The sequence below is a fragment of the Ornithodoros turicata genome, chromosome 3 (genome assembly GCF_037126465.1).
Source record: "Ornithodoros turicata isolate Travis chromosome 3, ASM3712646v1, whole genome shotgun sequence".
Classification (NCBI taxonomy): Eukaryota; Metazoa; Arthropoda; class Arachnida; order Ixodida; family Argasidae; genus Ornithodoros; species Ornithodoros turicata.
In genome coordinates, this window is record NC_088203.1 from 69,283,224 (window position 1) to 69,307,966 (window position 24,743).

At 45.4% G+C, this 24,743-nt stretch overlaps 1 protein-coding gene and 1 long non-coding RNA gene across 2 annotated transcripts in view; one reads left to right on the top strand and one right to left on the bottom strand.

Moving 5' to 3' along the window:
- The first annotated feature begins 3,632 nt into the window (after nucleotides 1-3,632).
- Nucleotides 3,633-5,647, top strand: LOC135387262 (uncharacterized). The gene is made up of 3 exons (XR_010420991.1): nucleotides 3,633-3,776; nucleotides 4,345-4,405; nucleotides 4,814-5,647. It is a non-coding gene; the product is annotated as an uncharacterized LOC135387262 (long non-coding RNA).
- Nucleotides 5,648-10,045: 4,398 nt separating this feature from the next.
- Nucleotides 10,046-24,743, bottom strand: part of LOC135388576 (integrator complex subunit 14-like) — a 59,735-nt gene continuing 45,037 nt past the window's right edge. Inside the window, exon 9 of the mRNA XM_064618196.1 lies at nucleotides 10,046-10,316. Coding sequence (XP_064474266.1) covers nucleotides 10,092-10,316 — 225 coding nt within the window. The 3' untranslated portion in view covers nucleotides 10,046-10,091. The remainder of the gene's footprint in view (nucleotides 10,317-24,743) is intronic.

Consider the following 24,743-nt stretch of genomic DNA (forward strand, 5'->3'; position numbering starts at 1 on the left):
CTCCATCTCTTCACGAGTAGATTAATGAGGAGGCCAGACCTCCCTGACATCAACGATACAGCAGATGCTGAAACCTTCATTGAACTTCTACATCTCTTCAGGAGTAGATTAATGAGGAGGCCAGAACGCCCTGCCGTGAATGATACAGCAGATGCTGAAACGTGCATTGAACTCCTGCATCTCTTCACGAGCAGATTAATGAGGAACCCACAACGGCCTGCCGTGAATGATATAGCAGATGCTAAATCTTACATTGGACTCCTCCATCTCTTCATGAGCAGATTAACGAGGAAGCCACACAGCAATGCCATCAATGACACAGCAGATGTTGAAACCTACGTTGGACTCCTCTATCTCTTCACGAGTAGATTATTCAGGAAGCCACACCACCCTGCTATCACGATACAGCAGATGCTGAAATCTGCATTGGACCTCTCCATCTCGTCAAGAATAGATTAATGAGAAAGCCACAACCGCCTACCGTCAATTATACAGAAGATGCTAAAGCCTACATTGGACTCCTCCATCTCTTCACGAGCAGATTAATGAGGAAGCCACACCGCCCTACCGTCAATGATACAGCAGATTCTGAAACCTGCATTAGACTCCTGCATCTCTTCACGAGTAGATTAATAAGGAAGCCACACCGCCCTGCCATCAACGATACAGCAGATGCTGAAACCTTCACTGGACTCCTGCATCTCTTCACGAGCAATTAATGAGGAGGTCAGAACGCCCTGCCGTGAATGATACAGTAGATGCTGAAACCTGCATTGGACTCATCCATGTCTTCACGAGTAGATTAATGAGGAAGCCACACCGCCCTGCCATAAACGATATAGCAGATGCTGAAACCTTCATTGGGCTCCTGCATCTCTTCACGAGCAGATTAATGAGGTGGCCAGAACGCCCTGCCGTGAATGATACAGTAGATGCTGAAACCTGCATTGGACTTCTCCATCTCTTCACGAGTAGATTAATGAGGAAGCCACACCTCCCTGCCATCAACTATACAGCAGATGCTAAAACCTACGTTGGACTCCTTTATCTCTTCACGAGTAGATTAATGAAGAAGCCACACCTCCCTGCCATCAATGATATAGCAGATGTTGAAACCTGCACTGGACTTCTCCATCTCTTCACGAGTAGACTAATGAGGAAGCCACACCTCCCTGCCATCAATTATACAGCAGAATACTAAAACCTACATCATTAGGTAAACCTACATTTTTATTAAGTGAAAAACCTTGCTTATACATGTCTTGAACCACGCCCCCTAAAGCACATAGAATCTTATCTAGTTCTCTGTCTGTGATACGCCCTTAAAGCATCTCGAATCTTTTCTAGTTCTCAATCTGTGATACACACAGATTCTGGTTGGTTGGTGGTTGCCCAAGCAGCACAATGTACTAAAAGTCGAGTGCATTAGGGGTGGACGGGTACGTGGAAGGCCTTGAACAGACTCATGAAGCTAAAGAACACTGATAAGACACATACAGTCCACCCCTATTGCACTCGACTTTCAGTACATTGTGCTGCTTGGGTGGTGGTTCTGGTGGTTGAAGACATGTATAAGCAAGGTTTTTCACTTAATAAAAATCAGTTGAAAGTTAGTGCCTGTCCGTGTCTAGTTCTTTCTGTTCCTGTCATGTTGCACTTGTAACTATGATTGATTCTTACCAATGCGCCGAAACCATTTTGTTACTTCGTGATAAATGACCATCTATTGATCAAAGCAGTGCATCCTATATCTATAACAGTGCAACCTCTAGAGCTTCGCTTGCCCCCTTCGCAGTGACGTGTGGGGACCCACTCAGCTCACTATCAGGCACCTCGCCCGCAGCGTTATCAGGCGACCTCTAAACAGACCCAGTGTCACTCTCAGAAAATACAGCAAGCGTCAGCAGCACTGTGTGACCTGGGCTTGTGGCCATTGCCTTTTTAAGCGCTTCAGTGCTTTGGCAGTTTGGCAGTATACGTAATCCTGGGGTCAACAACATCAGGAGTCACCTAAACCTTGTCGACCTGCTTTAAGACGTGTCACCCTCTGCCTGTGGTAGCCTCTCCTTGGGGTTAGGGCTGGTGGTCTCTCTGAGGATCAAGTGCCGTGGTCGTATGAGGATCACTGTCGTAGCCAGAGGGGGTGTTCTGGGAGAATGAAATGAGGGGAAATCCTCCTCTCCCATGTAAAGTTCCCATAGAACCCCTCTCAAAATATTTTTCTGGCTATGTCACTGGTAAGGATAATACATATATTTGACACTACTTCTGACACAAATCTCTGTCATTGTCGGTAAGTGAATTGTCATACTAACGAGGTGGACTTACTAACAAGGGCTCATGGTATTCCTTGAAGGCTGCAGCAAGAAGTTTTCTTGTGTACCCGATACTTCTTTAAATTACAGTTCATAATTTGCCGTTTAAACCTCTTATTACTGATGAGTTTCAAATAAAACAACTGTGGGAAGTGTACAGCATAAAGGAAGAGACACCTCATTGCATCTGCTTGTGTGTCTGTAGCACACACACACCTACGCATCCATCAGCAGTTACAGACGTTGAAAAGCATGGCAACCCTAAATATATTAACCCTTGGGAACCACTCTGCGTTGTGCTATATATGCTTACAGTGTTTTAGGGTTAAAGCTGGCAAAACTCGACATTACATCTCCGATTAGCATCACCGTCACCTGCAGGCTGGTCCCCGTAACACGGTCATTCTTGTTAAAACCATAGGACTGTACTTGCCAACCTGCTAACTCAGCCACTTATACAGGCAAGAGGGAAGGGGGAACACTAAATATATCTACGGTTAGAGGTTTTCGGGAAATATTTTGACAGAATTCGGGGGGTTAAAAATCGGGTGAAAAAAGTTGAGCCCAGAATAGGGCAGAATCAGGTGCAAAAATCTTGAGGAGGACGTAATTCGGGTAAAAATCGGGTTTATTGAGCAGTGGTACATAGGCTGGGAACTAAATAGGCAGTAGCATGAGTGAACCCACTAATACGGTCGACATGAAAGTCTGCAGGTGATCCACTGTTCCTATGCTCAATACAGGCAGTTCTTGACAAACATCATTGCACTCATTTTGAGGGTTTCACTGCTGATACGTGATCTTTCAGACCTTTGCACGTACCGGAGCTTGGTGAATGACCTCTCGACCTTACAGCTGCCATTTGGCAAACAAAGTAAAGTTGTAGCTGCGAGGCTTAAGTTTGGGTAGCTGGAGTTTTTTGTCCAGTGTGTCAATGAGTCGAGGGAAGCATTTCCTGGCACTTCTTCCTTCACATACATCTGGACCTCATCTACTATGCTGTTGAGCTCGGTTACAAGAGAAAACATACCAGCATATGTGTTTATGTCTTGGCTCATTGTGTGCTTCATGTGTGGGTTAAAGGTACTGTAAAGCAGTAGACAAGCATGATATGCCGGCGATGTGACTAGAGACTTTGTTGCTTCTAAATACCATGTGCGGAACCATACGACCGACAACGCGCTATAAATATTTTTAATTTGCCATGAAAGATGCGGCGTAGTGGAGCGGTGCGACGCCTGGTGTCAAACAACCCCCTGTACAGCGGGCAACACTGAAAATTGGTATTACCCACTGATCTCGATTGTAAAAGGCTGGATGGCGGATAGGGAGCGCGAGCGTGAAGAAACCGGCCGCCATCTTACTGTACCCACAACAGTCGCCGCAGCGATCATGGCAACTTCTTGCAATTACGGTCGTACCAACCGTACTGGCAGGGTTACAGGGCCTAAATTTATACAGGTGAGTCACTCTTCATCAAGGAATAAATAGGCGTCCATTCTGTATATTTACTTGACCATTATGAAGTGTTTTTTTGCCCAAAACGAACACTGGATGCAGGTTGCTTGATCGCTCTTCCGACGTTCAATCGAGCACACTTGCATTTTACCCGGCGGCAAATACAGTTTGAGTGCATAATATGCTAGAAAGAACATGTTACACTACACAGGTAGTGTTGTCATCAATATATGTGCGAGCACTCGAGCACTTTTTTGCATGCATTGCTAGCATGGTACACGGTGTTCTTCGCGGAGGCAAGTGCCACATTCATTTCTTTGAATTACCTTCGCGCACAAGTTCGGTATTACGTCATAATGAGACCACGATTGTCACAATTTTTCATCTATTGGTATTGTTTTGTGCCTTGGTTTGATTTGTGACAAAGAATCCTACGTAACGGTGGTGTGGCGCGACTTGAGTAACGCCTTTGTGTCTGAGCTGTACCGTCAGCTTGTTACGATAGTAATAATTTGTAGCGTGTCGTGCTATTTGTAGCAGTTTTTAAGGCAAAAGTGGTCTCTCAATACAGGTTTCGTCATGGGGGCTACCTAGTGAATAATCTGTGCAGTGTGATACGGCTGGGTGTACAGGTAAGTATCACGTTCCTCATCCACTGGTTTCTACTTTACAGGAAGGAACAACCTCAGTGCACGCACTGTGGTTAGCCTCTCTGAGTTTTGCATATTTTCTTACATGTTCACATCAGAAACACACCTTACACTTTAGGCTCCTTCACCCAGGAATATAATAATTAAAGATTATAATTCTTTTTAGAAGAGTTCCCCATGTTCTTTGTAGAATAGTTTTTAATCCTTTTAATTTTGAGAAGATACTGGGATTGTAAACCATGTTTTAAACTGATGTTTTAACATTTGTCCAATGCATTTATTAAACAACATATTCATTTTTAACTGGTTGCACCCAAACCAATGTTCTGATGTATTATTTCCTTTGTTGTCGATGCACCATAAAAATTGGAATAATCATCATCAATGCAGGTTACTTCACAGCTGCCTCGACATACTCAAGAAATGGGTGCAGAACCTGCGTAATGCCCACAAACTCCACAGCACCTCCAGAAAGTAAAGGCATATGTGTCACATGGGATTTTTAAAGGCATTCACAGTATATAATACCTTGTATGAACTGTTGTAGATCTAAGCAGCCTCTACAGTACACTCTCAGAAATTAAAACTTGTCAGGGAACAGTGATAATTATTCCAGTTAATAGGCATGCACATGTACACTATAAGAAGAAAATTTTTTATTGAGAATGCCCTACTGTTGATCACACTCATGCAGCTGTAGGTTTACCTTCGGCCTCTTGGAACTCTTTGTAGTTGCCTTAGCTGCAGGGGGAGTGTCATCCAGCATGTCAACTACTTGCAGAAATATTGACGTATTTAAGATTATGACACAGTTTGAAGGGTTTCAATTCAGGAAATTTGCAGTGGCAGGGCCTGCCAGAGTGAAACCTACTGAATATTTTATGGTGTCGAAGTTGCAGTTCCTCCAGGATAGGAATATCTTAGATGGGAGCAAAAAGCTTGAAATTAACAAAGTGTTGTTTGCATTAAGCAATTTGTAATACACTGAACACATAGGCAGCAAAACAAAAATTTAAAATTCAGCATGTATGAAAATTGGGTGCAACAAATTTGCATAATGTACGTGTACATTGTCATTCCTGAGATATATATTGCCATTGTAGCAAGGTCACAAAACAATAAATGTAGCCTTTTGCGACCTCCCTGCACGTTCATTGTATCCTGAAACGCATAAGTGCAAGAAATAAATCTTCAACTTGAATAAACGTGATGTTGTATAAACTTAACATAAAATGTTGAATAATATAATGAATGATATAAAATATTGAATAAACTTGAACTCGTATATTCTCTTTACTCATCATCAGTGATCTTCATTACAAAAGCATATCGTGTTAGACTTTTTTGTTTGCGTTTCACAGACTGAGTACACGAGGGCCAAAATGACAAAATCACAACTGTTTCAAGCTCCAAATAGTCCTGTTGCAATTTGAAGACCATACGTGGAGCTGCATTTTTTGGAACATGCTCCACATAACAAGCATGACAAAGTCGGCACTGGATAGCAGGACCCCGTCCCCAAGCAGCTTTTCTCACGCTGCAGTTGTATTCAACAAAAGCACGTGAGTGCTGGAGAAGGACATTCAGTTTGGCACAATCGCGCCTGCAAATAATCAGAACAAATAAAGGAAGAAGCAAACAAACATAAAGGGCTGTACTTCAAAAAGAGGTGAGTCCTGTGTCTCAAGGAGGTGTTACCACTTTCTAAGTAACTTAATTGATTAAGCTTACATCACTACCTGATTAACTGTCCTAACGAGTGTGATCTAGTTGCGTGAAGTAATTATATGGGCTGCTTCGGTGTGTCCATATTTGCGAGGCAAAGCACCGCTGTCGTTTACTAAAAGACTCTTTCTAAGGCGATGCTTGATATAAATCATACTAAACGCATACACGGCTAAACCATTGCGGCTGTGATTCTACAGAACGATTCTGCCATGCGAGTATATCTTTTCCCGGACCATTCTTTATGGAACAATTTTTGTCCAGAACGCAGTACGGGATATTATATACATGGTTGTTGTTAACCTCAAGTCGTTTCTTATTGAAATATTGGCTGGGAAACGTGCTGTAGTACAATCCCCAGCGCTGCACTGCAGTGACGGTCTAGTTTCGGAATGAAAAACATAACGTAATTAAGAATCGAACGGCAGGACACCTGTGAAACACTGTTAGGATACATCAGTATACTGGCACCTTACAAAATTGTGTGATGACAAACAACGACCAATGCTTGCAGCGCAATAAATACTCACAATCTCTGTTGCCTCCCATTGTTTTCTATGGGCACACACAGCACTTTAGGGCCCACCAACATGGCGGCCCGAAGGCACGCCTCTCCCCCACGAGCCCCTCTCCCATGCGCGATCCAGCGTTTATACATAGAGATCAGTGGGTATTACACACTATGACATCGGAACTTCGTTATTTTAGTAGCCATATTATTAGTTTTCCTGTTTACCTATGCATTCTGAAATCCCTGTTAACAGTTTAACCTGTTAACCCCTGTTTTTGCGAAGTAACCCAGTGCTGGCCGCTGTTCGATGGGGGCTCTCCCTACTGCTCTGCTGCGCCTGCGCGCTCCTTTTGTTCGCGGCCTCTTTCGAACGAACAAACTCTCTCTGTGAACCTCTGTGAACAAACAAGTCCCGACGCTGTCTGGCTTCTTGAACGGCTGACACATTTTTTTCAACGGCTCAGCATTTCATTTCAGATCGCTTATCCGTTTATCATCAGATGTGGATCGTTGTGTGGATTGCAGGGGCGGATTTTATGGTGGATTGTTATGTCGGGCCCAGTGTTATACGCATGCAGTGTGGTTGCAGCCATATGTGTCAGAAGTACGGATTCATTCCGAATACCTAATACAGTGTTGCCCGTAACCTTTAATTGTAATTTTCTAATTAACTGCACCGTCGATGGGAATGAAACTTGCACAGTTTTTGTCCTGGTGGCTAGGACTATCGAATAGCCACACTAAATGACATTTGATCGGTGCTGCTTTACAGTACCTTTAAGGACTCTAGCCAGCTTCCAGATGTCCACTTGGCTGACATGATGTCCATCTTTGCCCTCCAAGTTCCTTCTGCAAGTTGCTTGCCATTTTTGAAACAATGAAGAGCAAAACTGTGTTACACAGTGCTTGACCTGAGCAGCATCTTGTCTTGGGAGCATGGACAAGACAGACTTTTGAGAGCCACATGCTGAAGGCACTTGTGCTGAACTGATCTTTGCCATGTAGACATCTAGGTTGAGCTCGATGAGGTCGTAATACTCGTGCAGAAGTAACTTCCCACTTTCAAGTCTTTCCTGAATATCACAGATGGGTAGAAATCCAGCGAACCGGTAGAATGTAGGAAGGGAGTTGCCTCAGGACAGAAGCCGCCGATATTTCGAACAGAGACTGTTCTTCTTCTGGGCACCATCCTCATCATTGACATGGTATTTAAAGGGTTAGGTGTGACGTGTTTAAAGGTTCGTGCGAATCGTGGGTCAACAGCCCGGAGGGAAGAAAGGTTCCGTACGGGCTTTTACGGCCGGAGTGAATGGCTGCTTTGTTAGAGTGTGGAGGGGATTATGTGAACGTAGACACATAATCCCCTCCACACTCTAACAAAGCAGCCATTCACTCCGGCCGTAAAAGCCCGTACGGAACCTTTCTTCCCTCCGGGCTGTTGACCCACAATTCGCATGAACCTTTAAACACGTCAGACCTAACCCTTTAAATACCATGCCAATTATGAGGACGGTGCCCAGAAGAAGAACAGTCTCTGTTCGAAATATCGGCGGCTTCTGTCCTGATGCAACTCCCTTCCTACAGAGTCCCTTTAGAACTTCTTGGACACACATAGCTTTGGCAAACACAACTGCTTTCTTGTTGTTGATCAAAGCACTCAAGTCTGACACTTTAGCATTTGAGGACTGCTTTTCTAGCAGTTCTGTTAGGTAGTCCCACATTTCTGTCACAACACAGAGTGTTTTGTAGAAGCTGTACCAATGCACAGGAACAACACTCGGGGGCTTCTTGATGTTGCTCAGTTCAACGCCGTTTGACAGGCACACACTAACGTAAGCCTGATACAGCTGATTGGCGTGTTTAAACAGAGCTCCAAATTTAATCACAGCAGACCTTACATCGGCCACACACTGATGGGAGAGAGCGGTGTTGACAGCCACATGAATGAGATGGGGCAAGTCCTTGACAGGTAGGATGGTTAAGTTTTCGCTGTCACAGATGTCGTGCACGGCTTTCTTCATGTATTCAGCAGGGTCACTAGCTATTGCCGGGACATCTTTCCACGATTTTCCATACCTTTCTAACGCTGAAGAAAGCACCCTGCTTAGAGTGACACTGCTACAGGCGTTTACATGTGAGACGTCAACAAGGTGAACCGCCTTTTCATTTGTTTCACTGTCGAATTTGGAGAAAAGAGTGTTCACCGTTGGCGTTCCTACAACATCCGGTGACTCGTCAACAATTATGCTGACTTTCGCACTGGCGACTTTTCTTTTTATGACCGCGACTTGCGTTTCAAATACGTCTTTCAAATGCCTGTCGCGAAGTTGTTTGGCACCAGGCATTGTTCTTGCAGCCGGGTAGTAGCGTTTCACGAAGTCCTCAAGTGCTCCGTCCGCGTACTGCAAACTGAGCCCTGCGAAACACAAAGCACGCACGAAGTCGTGAATTGCTCCAGAGGATTTTTTCTCTTGTTCACGGCGGCGCACAAGAATGTCATCTATGGTCGCCTGCTTCAGCTCGGCTTCTTGTGACATAGCTTGTTGCTTCATCTTCAAGTGCCTCTGGGATGCCACATGTTCTCCCACGCTGTCGTACGGCTTTTTGGCAGGGTCGATGGACAATTCTAGCGAGCAGTAGCGACATAAAAGGAACTCAGAGCTGGGTCCTGCGCAGTCCCGCGTCCTCTTGCTGATCTCCATGTCGGGGAAATCGTGAATCCAGTCTTTGGCGGTTTTACTGAAGCGTAAGAAAGTGGAACTACTGGACCTGCGACGAACGTGGAGAAACAGCTGGGAGCCCGCGAACGAAGAGACGCATGCGCCATGCGCGGCGCGCGTGCCGTTCTCTCTCTCTCCCGCGTGTGTGTTCTCTCTCCTAGTTTTCATTTCAACGATTTCAACGAACTCTGAAAGATGGAAGTCACTGAAAACGTTAGCCATCTGTAGGACTCGATCCCACATCTTCTGGATTACTGCTCTTGTTCAACCAACTCGGCCGCCGCAAAGCAGCTGTATGGCTGTATTTTCGCATCTGCGCCTCTGCGCGTGAGGAGCGTTTCGCGGGTTCGGAGATCGATTCGGGGGGAAATCGGGTTTAACCCGAATTGTCTGATATGCGTTCAGGGGGGACAATTCGAGGACAAATCGGCTAAAATCCGAAAACCTCAAACCCTAAATATATCACACTTGGGTGCTGGATCTTGTGTGCTTTTTTTTCTTTCCCACTCCAAAATCTTCTTTGTCACATGATATCCCCAAAATTTTGCCATGTCTCACAGTTTAACACAAAACTTGACTTTTTAACCCCAGGATTTGGAAAGAGCAGGAAATCCGAAAATACAAGTGTCTATGTATACTGCATAGGGGATTACATGACACACTAGATCCTTTCTTCTTCTCTTTCATTAAAAAACATTATGTACAAAGGAGGTCATTCGTTCGTTGTAAACTTTGTGCGCAGTGGTACAAGTGGCACAGAGTAGTCACTGCAGGCTGGTCCCCGTAGGAAAGATGATGCATGTGTGAGCTGCAGAGCTGCGTCAGGATGTGCTGAACCTGGCAGCAAGGTGCACTCACGTTCCAGAATAGTGGCCATGCCTTCTAGGAGTTCATGAAATCCCAAGGAGAGGGCAGCTCGGCGAAGTCGGTTCAGCTCCTGCGTGCAAAGGTTGGATAGTGTTGGAAGAGTTAACAACAGTAACAAAAGCAAAAGGAGAAGCGTAAAAGGACTTATTTAGTTGCCCTGTTTGAGAATTATCTATCATGATGAGGGAACAAGCACAAGTTTTTGAGAATGAAGGCACACATTTGACACGATACTTCAACAAGCATCATCCACATCAACATCAAGCTGCATTGTTCCATCCCAAGTTGCAAAGTTGTTACCAGGGAAGGGCAACGGAAACAGTATTATACAGGAAGTATAGCAGGTAAGGATAACAGAAACGGATATTGCACACTCAGAATACCTGAAACAGAAACAGAAACGAAAATAATTTATGGTAATAATTCGGGTACCGCAGGACCCGTATTATTGCAATCTGGACAATAATAATATTATTATTAAAATAATTACAATAAAGGTGAACGAAGCAAACTAAAATTAACTGAGAAAGTAAAACTAAAATAGACTATAAAACTGGGGCATATAAGTCAATAGTGTACAGGGTGCGCCAGAAAATGTGTCACTGAATCATAATAAAAAGAACTTCTTCACCTAGAATAATGCAGTCAACAGCATTTGTTCTTACTAGGTTTCTTCCACCTCCTTTTCTCATAGAACTGAACTCGGAAAATTTCCAAGTAAATGTCACTTGCTTACTCCACCCCTGTGAAGAACATGCCGAATTTACTCAAATTCATGAGAATTTAAAGTGACATTCAGGAGCTATCGCATCGCAAAAAATAGCAGAACATCGTGCTCTTCGGGGTTTCTCGAGCATAACATGCGATGACTTTTTCAATGCAATCGCTGTCAGTCCAACGAAAGGAGTGATATTAAATGGTAGGAGCAACTCATTTATTTACACATAATAAACAAGACTTTCGTGCACGAGACTGCACTCCTTCAGGTTACAAAAATATGGACATGATACAGGCACATATACTGTAGAAGTGTTTTTTTTTCGTGTGGAAAATATTTTCGCGTTTTCGAACAAAGTTGGTTTGAAGAGTGATTCGCGAGAACTTAAATTCACGACACAGGTTTCAGGGAGTGCTTTGCTCTTGCCTATCGTGCCGCTGTCACTACTTCGGTACATTTCGGCACGTACTAAGACATCCGTTGTTCACAGGGATGGCGGTGTTCTAGGTCAATCGCTTTCTTCTCCTCACAGACATGAGAGGAAAGGGGTGGGCGGATATGTTTATTGAAAAAAAAAGAAAAGGAGGAAAGGTTAGTCAGGCGTAGGCCAACTTGCTATTCCTACAAAAAAAAGGAAAAAAGAAAGAAAAGAGACACACACACACACAAAAGGGCCTTAGAGGCTGGTCGAGAGGCCGGTGGCACGAAGAACGCTCAAGAGGGTAGTCGTAACCGTCCCCTGGGTGTGCAGGACTAGGCCTAGCAGGGTGGCTAAAGTGACATTAGGGCAGCCAAGTTGTCGGACAACAACAACAACTTTAATTTCAGAAGGAGAGTGGGGAGGTTGATCGCCAGAGGCGATACTCTACCCCATTGCTAGTGGGGATGTGGGGTATAAAATACAGAGCCTTTTCACAATAACGATCAGAGTCCGATGGTGTCCAGAAATGTCAAAAGGGCTTTGAGCGCCGATCGTTGCTGGGCTGGATTGGGCCAGGGACCAAGCAATTTCGAGAGGGAGAAGGGGCGAGAGTCCAGCTGACGAAGAGACTCGGACAGTGAGGTCCGAGAAGGTTGGTAGTGAGGGCAATGAAGAAGAATGTGCTCCAGATCCTCTAGAGCCCCACAGTGGCAGCAGGTGGGAGAGTCAACTTGTCTCAAGCGGTAACGCCACTGAGCTGTAAAGGCCACATCGAGTCGCATTCGCTGGATTAATGCAGCATCTTGTGCTGGATTAATGCAGCTGGATTAATGCAGCATGAGGTGTTTCGTGGAATGCGGAAAGCGAGCGTTGGATCAACTCTGCTCAACATAGATGGGGGGAGAATGTCGGTTGTCCATTGACGGGAAGCCAGGGGTGTCACGAGGCGTCGAAGAATGGAACAACGGTCTCCTCTCAGCAGAACAATACTGGTTCGTTTCCGATACGAGAGTGCTGCTTCTGCGGCGCTGTCGGCCTGCTCATTTCCCACGACACCACAATGGGCTGGAACCCACTGGAGAACTAGCCTGTGGCCTGCTGCGTAGACAGTTTGGTAAGCCATTAACACATCTGTGACGAGGGGTGCGGATGAGCCTCGTATGCCGGAATTTTCAATAGCGTGAAGTGCAGATTTGGAGTCCGTGAAAACGGCCCATGCCCGCGGGGTAAAGTCAGCGATGTATTGTAGAAAGAAACGGATAGCATAGAGTTCTGCAGCTGTTGAGGAGGTTGGATGTGAAAGGCGTCGTCCTTGCAGTACGCCTTCGGATGGTATGACGAATGCTGAGGCGGACTTGTTGTTTCGGGATGCGCCATCTGTATATGCTGCCATGAACATAGAAAACTTCTCGTCTACCAGAGCATGAAAATGGGCTCGAAGGACTTGAGGGGGAACCTAATCTTTTCTTTCCAAAAGGCTCGGAAGGCTTACGAAGGTCGGCGGAACCGGCAGAGACCAGGGGGCTTGCGGCAGTATAATGTCCTTAGCTATGAAGCCAGTGAGAGTCTGGCGTGTTCTCTGCGCTGCTTGATAGAAGTCGCTTTCAGGGCGGTATCGAATTTTCCTGAGGAGCGGGTGACGGGGCATGTGAGCCCGCAAACGTAGGAAGTGCCGAGCCGTTTCACGTTCACGTAGAACCTCAACTGGTAGTTCACCAGCTTCAGCCAGGACTTGCCGTGTTTCAGCCATTCTTGGAACTCCGAGACAGCGACGAAGGCTTCGAGCAAACAGGGACCGAAGGGTATTTAATCATGTTGTTGATATCCTGTGCAGGATAGGAAGGCTGTAAAGCACAGTCGCCCTCACCATCGCCGCGTGAACTGCGCGCAGGGAACGCTGATCACAGCCCCATCCCGAGCCAGAAAGATGTTGAATTGCGAGGCGCCATTGCTGCACTTTAGTTTCAAGGTGTTTAATGTGGCGAGCCCAGCGCAAGTCCGGGTCGATGACCACGCCAAGGAAGCGGTGGAAGCGGACCGGCTCAAGCTTCTTGGCACCAACCCAAAGAGGGAAACTGGTCATAGCTTTGCGCGTGAACGGGAGCTCGATGCACTTTTCGGGGGAAAGGTCCATCCCAAGGTGCGTGAGGAACGTGTGTACATTATTTAAAGCGAGCTGCAGGCGGCGCTGTATGGCTGGGCGTGATTTTCCTACTGTCGAAAGGGCGACGTCATCGGCATACACGGAAAATGACACTTTGCGAGGAATTACTGATTGTAGGCCGGCCATCACCACGCTAAAGAGTGTCGGACTCAGGATACTTCCTTGGGGGACTCTTTGAGGAACAGGATGCAGAGGGCTTTTGCCTTGGGACGTACAGACAGCGACAGTTCGGTCCGTAAGGAAGTCTTGAAGCCAGATGAAGAGGCGACCAGATACCCCAAACGAGCGCAAGGCGTGCAGCACGCAAATGTGCGAGACGGTATCATATGCGGGCTTGATGTCGAGGAAAACCGATCGAACGATCCGCCGATGGGCACAAGCATGTTGGACTGTAGAGACTAGGTCGAGAACTGGATCCATGAAGCTTCGGTGGTGACAAAATCCTGCCATTTCTTGAGGGAACGCACCTTGTTTTTCGAGCCACCAGTCGAGGCGATGCAAAACCATTCTCTCCATCAGTTTTCCCATAAAGCTTGTCAGGCTCATAGGGCGAAAGGAGGACAGGGCATTTGGGGGCTTGCCTGGTTTCAAGATGGGAACAACCAATGCCTCCTTCCAGGTAGGTGGTAAAGATCCTTGTTGCCACGACGTATTATACACATGAAGGAGAGCTTGGAGTGACCGCCCGTCAAGGTTTCGTAGTGCGGCATAGGTGATCTTATCGGGTCCCGGGGACGAGCCGGCGTTCACAAGCTTCAACGCTGCCTTGAGCTCGATTAATGTGAAGTCGCGGTCCATAACTTCCGGTGGACGAGGCCAGTCTTGGTGGAGTTCAGCCATCAAACTGTGGACAAACCTGCGGTATAACGGTGTCGTCGAGGCAGCCGCCGGTGTCGTTAGTACCACACAAAAGTCTGTCGCTAGCGTGTTTTCGTCTACACCCTTAACGATAGCCAAGGCCGCGAGAGGATTCTTTTGAGGGGGCGCCTCCTTGAGAGATCGGATTGTCCGCCAGATCTTCGAGGCCGGCTGAAACGGTGAAAGATTGTGACAAAACTTACGCCAACGCTTCCTGTCCTCTTTCTTAGGTTCTCGTGTTATTTTATAGCTTTCATCCGGCGGTATTCCACAATATCTGTAAGCTGCCCTGTCCGACGAGCCGTTCTTTCTGCCCGGCGACGTAATGCCCTAAGGTGGTTAATTGCTGGAGAATGACCGACATGTCCTGTTACCGTTTTAGACATGACCACCGCGTCCTGAATACCACGTGTAATTGCGTGTGAGAGGCCCTCTGGGGACATGCCGGAGTGCGCAGATGTTCTGAGGCCTTCACGAAGAAGTCTCCAGTTTGTGAAAGAAACCAGTCCAGTAGTTGCCGAGAGGGGGAGTCTGTCGTGTGAAATATATACAGGAAAATGGTCGCTACCTCTAGTATCGATGTCCGTAGCGCACGACGAGTGGCGAATTATGTCGGTTGAGCACCACGAGAGGTCCAACACATCGAGTAACGTTGGGGATCGCATGTAAGTTGGCTCTCGATTGTTCAGCAGGCACATGTTATTATTCTCCATTGCCTCCAACAACCTCCTTCCTCTACCGTCCGTCCTTCGGCTTCCCCAGGTCGAGTGATGGGCATTGAAATCACCCAGCACGAGCGCCGGGGCTTCCAGAGAATGAAGTAGGCGTTCGAGGTCACTCAACAGGACCTGTACTGCGGGACGTATATAGATACTGAGGACCGTTAACAGCATGGGGCCAAGGCGGATTTTGCAGGTGACATAGTCATAAGAGCGATGACAAACTGACCCGATGGGCAGAGCAACGAGGTCATTACGAACGTATAGCGCTGTTCTGGTCTCACAGGATTGATGAGATCGATAGATTGTGTATCCATTAACGCGATGTGTAGAATCCATGCCGTGTTCGCATACAGCAATGAAAGGGAACTTGTACTGTTGTAGATGTAATTTAAAATCAGGGAGCTTGTTAGCAGGCTTCGAGGATTCCATTGCATCGCCATGGCCTTTCTATACAATGCTGTCATGCTGATGCAAAGATAATGCCTCCAGTGCCAGAAGCGCTTGGACCTCGGGCAGTTGCGACGCACCAGGAAAAGCAGAGACAATTGCCTTAAGGGCAGCGAGTACCGCTGAAAAGAGTCCCAGAGAAGGTACATCTTCAGGGGCTGATGAGTAACTGTCTCCTCGTGCCTGCTGGTTCCGTCACATCTATCGTGTAATCACACACATCGTGTAATCTGCCTTGATGGACGAGGAGGCGGTGGGTGGCTGCTTGTGATGGGCTTAGCCGCGATTGTGTTCAGCGATCCCCGTTCGCCTCGTTGAGATCGAGGTGGTAGAGCAGGAAATTCTTGTGCATTTGTACCAGGCGGGAGTGTGGCACTACCACCCCTAGAAGCGTCAGACGGAAGTCGTACTATGCGGTCTTGGTGCCTTTTGGTGGCGGCGGTCTTCACAGGACACAAAGAAAATGATGCGGGATGGCTGGATTTGCAGTTAGCACAATTTGGCTCTCTTTTATTGTTGCAGTCTGATCTCTGGTGAGGCCCGGCGCATATGCCACACCGTGCAGAACCTCCGCAATTTCGTGCAATATGGCCAAATCGTTAGCAGTTATAACACTGCATGGGGCCTTCTATGTACTCTTGGACTGTGAAGGTCTGAAATCCGAGGGCGATTTGGTGGGGAAGATGGATTGTAGGTTCAAAAATCAGGATAACACTCCGTAACGGGGTAAACACATCACTGCCGTCTTCTGCCATGGAATGCCGAACCTGTCGCCGTGCAGATAAAACCCCTGCATCTTTGAGGTAGAGCACGAGGTCGTCGTTCGAATACTCTCTGGGCACATCATATATCTTGCCCATATTTCTGGCATACGATTGGGGTATTGATGGTATCACCGGAATCCCAGCTAAGCACTTAGCTGACAAAAGGTTTCAGGCAGCTGCTTCGGACCGTACGGAGACGAAGAGAGAACCATCTCGGTGGAAACGGTGGAGCATAACCTGTTGTTGGGCTGGCAGGCTAGCAGGCAGCAGGAAAAATTGTTTTAAGTAATTCGTCGCTGTGAAGTATGTTGAGATGGCGGGTGAAGATGGATTATGCACTACTCAGTGCTTTGTTATAGGCGGTAAAGAAGGATAAAGCATTTTGTTGCTGCCGGGGTTCATGTGAAAGTAATTTATCCCAATCTAGATTTGCACGTGGAGAGAGCATTGTGGAGAGGCTATGAGGGTAATTTCATTTTCTGAAATCGTTCGTCATTTCTTTAGCGCATGCCTCAAAATCTTCTGGGTTAGAGCATATGCGTTTTAGACGTGTGAATTGACCAAAGAGGGTGCTCGTTTTCTAAGTATTAGGGTGGTAGCTGTTAAAATGAAGGCGCTGACGTTTGTCAGTCGGTTTGTTGTATAGATTCGTGACAGGCTTACCAGACTGTATAGAGACAGTCACGTCTAGAAAATTCAGTGATGTGCGAGAAAGGTTACACGTGAACTTGATGGCCTGATGTGCGGAGTTAAATTGCTCGAAAAACGCAATTAAGGATGATTCATCACTCGGCCATACAATGAAAATGTCGTCGATGTACCTTAAGGAGGCTAAAGGTTTGATCGGGAAGGATGCTAATGTTTTTTCCTTCGAAATGCCCAATGCAAGGATTCACATAGTTAGGAGGCATGCGGCAATTGGGGCACCATGTACCATCATGGGGCAATTCAAAGAAGAAACATTAGCATCCTTCCTGATCAAACCTTTAGCCTTCTTAAGGTACATCAATGACATTTACATTGTATGCTTGGGTGATGAACCATCCTTAATTGCGTTTTTCAAGCATTTTAACTCTGTAAATCAGGCCATCAAGTTCACGTGTAACCTTTGTCGCGCATCAGTGAATTTTCTAGACGTGACTGTTTCTATACAGTCTGGTAAGCTGGTCACAAATCCATACAACAAACCCACTGACAAACGCCAGTACCTTCATTTTAACAGCTACCATCCTAATACTCAGAAAAGGAGCATCCTCGTTGGTCAATTCACACGTCTAAAACGCATATGCTCTTACCCAGAAGATTTTGAGGCATGTGCTGAAGAAATGTAGAACGATTTTAGAAAATGAAATTACCCTCACAACCTTATGCTCTCTTCACGTGCAAATCTCTAGATCGGGATAAATTACTTTCACATGAACCGCGGCAGCAACAAAATGCTTTAACCTTCATTACCGCCTATAACAAAGCACTGAGTAGCGCATAATCCATCTTCACCCGCCATCTCAACATACTTCACAGCGACGAAAGACTTAACATAATTTTTCCTGCTGCCCCCAATATCACATTCCGTCGATCACGTAACATCCGTACCTTACTATATTCATCCCGTCTATCCCGATCAAACCCTGGGTGTTCCCCTTGTGGTAACAAACGCTGCTAAACATGTCGCTTCATCAGTTCATGTACATTTATCTCTAGCACTTCAAATTCTTTTACTTTTGAAATTAGACAGGGGCTGCACTGCAATTCTTTTAGCATATGCCACCTTATTATGTGCACTAAATGCTGTATTCAGTATATTGGAGAAACCTCGAACACCATGAAGGTATGGTTTTACGGCCATAAATCCAATATTGTTAATACCCATCCTACACCCGTTTCTACACATTTTAACCTTCCTGGACACACTTTAGGTACTGACCTTAAAATAGTTATCCTTGAATCGGGTTATAACAGTGACATGAAGAGTAAAAATCGTGAATTCTTTTTAATCGCAAAATTCCTGTCTCTGAACCCTCACGGTTTGAACACCCACGCAGGCCCACTACAATTATAACACGTAAATACTCTCACAAATATCATTTTTTGCATAGAATAAAACTAAATCATGATGAACACACATACAGAAACTGTAAAACAATTCTCCATATTTCTTTCCATATTTTCTCCGTTTGTGTCTTTCCTGAGACCACCTCTGTCTTCACGTTTTCACGGTCCACTGGACACCTTTGTACTCCACACCTGTGTCCTCATTCCGTCGGCATAACCCCCTTTTATCCTTAATTCCTCGAACGTCATCCACATGCGATCTCGCTTCCTGTGTAATCCCTTGGGCTCGCGTTATGTTGCGTTTCTGATACCCCTGCTTTTGTGTTTATGTTCTTTTGATTTTTACCCGTGTTTGCATCCTCTCCATCACCCTGTTGCCCTCTCATGCCAAAACTCCCCCGTCAACTGTATCAGGGGTGTGATTGGACTTCGCCGCTTTGGAGCAGAAACTGGAGCAGAAACTGGAGCAGAGAAAATGCCTGTTTGGAGCATCAAAAAGCATTTTTGGAGCAGCTCGATAAACCGACATTAGGGCAGTCAGATAAATGTACGTATTAACGAAACGTCTATAAAGTGGCAAACAACACAAAAAGTCTGAAATAACAACAAAATAGAGTTGTGGTAATGAAGTAACTAGGAACCTACTCGGTGACGATTTCTATTGCACTATGCCTTTGTGTTCTTTCCTAGACTTGCGAGGACCGCTGCAAGCTTGGTTCTCCCTTGTGGTATGAGGGCCTGACTGCCCGGTATGTCTCCAAAGTCTTTTTGCTTTCATATCGTTTGCAGTGAGATCCTCGGCATGACACAGCACTCTCCTTGCGTTTTCAACGTCATCCTTTTTTCGCTCCGCATTTTTCTTGGCAGCTTGCTACTCCACTTCTTCTGTACCCCCGCGACGCTTTTCGGCAAGAGCCTTCGGTAGCAAGTTGTTCACAATATCTTTTTATTTAAAGAGTTTTCACCACTTTCACAACAGGTTGAGTGACTTTAAAGCTTGTAGGGTTACTACCAGAACGCTTCCAATAGCTTGGACAATGCCGTACACTGCTTAGTGCTTCAGGCGCAAGAGAGGTCCTTTCTTTCAGGAAACGCTTGTTTCCGCTAAATCTTCTCTCCAGATTTGCGTTTCCGTGAGGCATACAGAGTGCTGCGCTGCTTCGACTATATAGCTTTGTCACAAGTTGATCAATCTCAAAACCGTGATCAACAATCATCAATACGATCACGACTTTCAAATGAAGTTCATGTCATCTAGTTGAAGGAGGAGAACCTCAACCCTAAATTTCTTTTGAGATATCGCCGAAAAACGAGCTAGCGAGTCAACGTTTGCAGAATGTCGTGAATTGAATAGGTATTAATTTACAAATAGAAGTCTGAAATAATATGAGTATGAACACGACCTATGTTTCTACACAAGAACATGGGCTTTTACACTTAAGCAGCCCAAACAAAAGACCATTCCGCACGAAATGTTTTTTGTGCAACAAGGTTCAAGCCATCGAAAAGCTCGAAAACAAGTCCGGCATGCCATTCAGGCTAGTGTCAACAGAAAGCCTGACAGAGACGTTCGACGCGTACTCCCGCCAGCCGTGTTCGGCCGTGATATCAGTTAGGAAAGTAACGTCACAATGAAGAAATTGACGAGCTGATTACCTTTGAGTTTCGTCGTTGAGTTTGGGTAAGCCAATACATTACCACATGCCACAAGAACAACCGCAGCCATGTGACCACAACTCACGGCAGAGCGCTCGACTCTGATTGGATGAGTTAGATGGCTCAGCATGGCTTGAACTGGCTGGTACCATGGCAGTTGTGTTGGCTGTCTGTCGTAAATAGGCCAGTACAAGCGAATACTGCTTTGTTTTCGCAATTTTGTTGTTCAAAGTGAGGAAAAAATCGAAGTGGGCGCACAATGGCGCAAAAAGTTCAACAATCGGCTTGTTGTAGCACAGTGTAGCAGGACCTCGTGTGCGGCGCAAAAATGCGCAATCGGCACAGCAATCACACCCCTGTGTATATATGTGCCTGTACCATGTTCATATTTTTGTAACCTGAAGAAGTGCAGTCTCGTGCACGAAGGTCTTGCTTATCATGTGTAAATAAATAAGTTACTCCTACCTGTCATGTTGTGATGTATTTTATTATATTTTACGTGATATTCGAAACATCCATACGTCTCGATATGCATTTAATTACGTTATTTTCATAAGGCATATTGAACGTGTTGCGTAATTGCCGTTCCCACGAAATGACCAGCACCTGTTACAGTAATAAGCCACTCGACACAAGGGGAGACCGGAATCCCCGAAGAGCTGTGACAATGAGAACAACTGCAAGACCATTGATATATGAGCTTCAATAGGGCAGGTCACTTTTACTGAATGCCTACGGAGGAGGCACATTAGGGACTGGTCTCCCAAAACAGGAAACGAGCGACCCACTTCCCAACAAAAGAAGGCACAGCTGCAGCACGGCCACCTTTGTATTTGTTAATCCTGCTCGCTTTTCCTAGGAACTGTAAACTTTCGCTTTCTAGTCCTTGGAATTTTGTGTTTGCATTTGATTTGCGGAAACTCTGTAACCCCTGATGCGAGGGTGCAGGAAAAAACGGTCCCGGAAGAAAGAGTCCCGGAAAGAAGGGTCCCACTGGCAAAAGGCGGAAAAAAAGGTCTCGCAGGCATGGAATGGTTTTGCTCGCTTGTGCACAAGAGCACATCTTTGGTGTGACAGATGATGCTCCTCAGGCAGAGATAGTTATTATGTTTTGTGAATACGGTGTTTTATTTGCTCTTTATTTTTTTTTCTTGCTTTGAATTGCCTAGTTGTAGGACCTGACTACCCCGCTTGACTAAAATTCCTACCCCAAAGTCGGCAATAACTCGATCGGTAGCTGGCTTCGGGTAGTAGCTTCGGTTGGCGCTTACACTTGACGTCATTCTCTTTTCCGGCTTTGGCCGGAGTTCTTAGACCTAGGTCAGTGAACTTTTTGTCTGTGTAACCTACTCTAGCCTAAGCATGGTACTGGTGAAAAGCTTTCTGTCCTTCGGTTAGCGCTTACACTTGACGTTATTCTCTTTTCCGGCTTTGGTCGGAGTTCTTTTTGTCTGTGTAATCTACTCTATCCTAGGCGTGGTCAGGAGGAGGCCTCGAATAAAAGTATGCTGGTTATACCAGTGGGGTGAGGGGCATATGTTTACTGAAAAAAAAAAATACTAATAATGATAACTACAAGGAAAGGTCAGCCAGGTGCGAAGCCGGTTTGCTACTCCTTAAACACAGAAAAGAACACGGGAGTGACAATAAATAACTTGTTTCAGCACTAGTTCATAGACTGTTCATCCACGGTATGCACGAATGTACTAAGAGTAATAAGAAGAATGTGCGGGAGAACGAAAATAACAGCTGGGTCCGGTACCATTTTTTCCTGTCTTACTATAGCAGTGTGACATATAATTGCCCGCTGTTTTTGTTCTTGAATATATCCAAGCGTATTTGTGCACTAATGTCATCTGTCCCGCACCGATCGAGTTACTGCCAACTTTGGAGTAGCAATTTTAATCAAGCGGGGTAGTCATGTGCTACTACTACGCAATTTATAATTTGTAATGTATTGAATGTCTAAATAAAACACTTATCTATCTAAAAATTCAAAGCAAAAAAAGAAAGAGTAAAATAAAACACCGTGTTCACAAAATATAATACGGGTCTAGGACTTTTCGGTACAGGACATTTCGGTACAGGACCTTTCGGTACACGGACCTTTCGGTACGCGGACCTTTCGGTACACGGCCACACCGCTGGAAGGTGGTCTTCGGCTTCTTAGTCATAAAACGGTGACTGTTTCTTTTTTTTTTTCGAGTACCTAAAATTGCGAGTACCTAGACTATGCATTAATCATGCAATGCGTTGTTTCAGTATGTCATCCAAGGGAAATACTCGAAGCATCCCATGCACGATACATGTCTTTAGATGGTCGCCGCGAAAAGTATAATTTCCAGGCATTGCCTCTGCAGGGAGTGGCAGCCATAAGGCCGAAAAATCGAATCCCCGAACAAACCGAAAGTCAAAATTCAAGGCTAAGGTTAGGTTAAATTTTCTTTATATGGTTAGTTCAAAAAGAGTGTTTACCGTTTACACGCGCTTGGACGGACATTATGTTGAAATCTTGTGCGAAAAAATTGAACAATGTCCTTAGGCCTTCAGATAGGTCGGTGTTTTGATTTTTCGGCCCTTCGTCTGTTGGCCGTTTTAATGTTTTGGCCTTTCATGTTTTGACCTTTTGATGGGTTTCCCTCTGCAGGACACATAAGGGCTCAAGAATGGTAGTAAATGTGGTGACGGGAGTGTAGATGTTCCCCTAAAATTGCCTGTATCTGCATGCTGCAATGATCGCAAAGTACCCTTTCTGCAGTGCCTTACGGGTGGCAACCAGAAGGGCGTAGGAAAGAATGACCCCGGAGAAAACGTTCCCGGAAAAAAGTGCCCCCGGTATAGCAGGCGGGGATTTTTATCTGGCTTATTTTGTCCTACTCTCTTTCACAGAAGACATCCCAGATGCCCGTTGTTAATGTAGGTCGTCAAAAATGTTATGTTCGTAAAAAAAGAAATGAAGAGGCTGCCGGACTTTTCAGCAAACGTATTTTCGTTGAAAGCCGTTAAAAAAAGAAAAAAAAGAAAGAAATAAAGGTCATGGTAATTTTAATTTACAGTGAACAACGCAACGGACAACGAACTGATGTTTTCGTACGTGCAAAACCTTGTAATGCCTTTCCTTACACAGGGTGTCTTTTTTTATACAGATTTTTTATTAAAAATCTATAAGAGTCCCAGATATGCCGTTTGGGTGACAGTAGCTGGCAAAGAATATCTGCCGTCCCAGAGATGTTAGAAGTGAAAACAGGACGTCTGTAGCTCACACATTTGAAATAAAAAATCTGTATTGAGAACAAAACACGTTGTCATAACCAATAAGCCGAAGACGATATTCCAGCGGTATGGCCGTGTACCGAAATGTCCTTGTACCGAAAGGTCCGTGTACCGAAACGTCCGTGTACCGAAAGGTCCGTGTACTGAGAGGTCCGTGTACCGAAATGTCCGTACCGAAAGGTCCCGTACCGAAATGTCCTGTACCGAAAGGTCCGTATCCCATATAATACATATATCACTGTCACACCAAAGATGTGTGTTTAAGCGATGGCAAAGCTATATCGCCTGCCTGCGGGACCATTTTTTCCGCCTTGTGCCAGCGGGACCCTTTTTTCCGGGAACATTTTTTCCGGGACCGTTTTTTCCGGATCCCCTGATGCGATGACTCGTTACACGTCAGTTTCTGACACTATAATTTGGCGAAAACTTGAGAAGGGGAGTTTGTCCTGATTAATTATGTATTGATTGATTGGGAAGTATGATGTCACATCGTGGGCGGCACGTGATCCCAGTGCGGCGTGAACCCATAAAAGGTGGAGTTTTCTTTGTAAATTATTCTGGATTTCAACCTGCGATCTGGTTTCTACGAGACACTATGTAGATACTGTAAATAAAGTGCTGTCTTCATCGATCATCGGCTGACTCTTCGTTGACCGCGTTCACCACCGAATCATCATCGGATCACCACCACCGATCCACATCTTTCACTCTACCGTTTAATGTCACTCTTTGATTTACTCACCACCAGCAACTTGGCATCGCCTATTTTTTGCCTTCGTATCTTCAACGAAAGGAGGCTGGAAACACAGAGTGATAGTACAAAAAGTGACAGTTCCTGAAATTGGGAAAGGGAAGGCATGATCCAAGCAGAAGCTTGATGCGATAAGCCATGCCTGTGTTATCCCTTTGTACTATTCCGGTGTGGGCCGGGTTTCCAACCTCCTTTAATCAGGACTGACAACGATTGTGCTCAAAAATTCGTCATGTACTAGGCTCCCGGTGTTCAGTAAGCAATGATGTTCGGCTATTTTTTCCGATGGGGTAGCTACTCAATATTCCTGTCAATTACATTGAATTTGAGCATATTCGGCACGCTCTTCACATTGGCGGGGCAAAAAGTGACATTTACTTGGCAAATTTTTGAGTTCAGTTCGCAACAATTGACATAATTAAACGAAGTTACATGGTATTCACAACAGACAGTGGCAAAAACCTAATACGAACAAATGCCATGGACGGCTGTACGCCGAAATAAATCTTTTAAAATAAAACATTAAAAAATCCACGCCTAAAATTCCACCCTTCGAAATCCATTTTCTGAAATAAACCGTTTAAAAATACACGTCCTCAAAATAAACGCTGTGAAAATAAATCATGGTTAGGCTTAAGAAGGTAATGCTCCGTATCATAGTAGTGATAGCC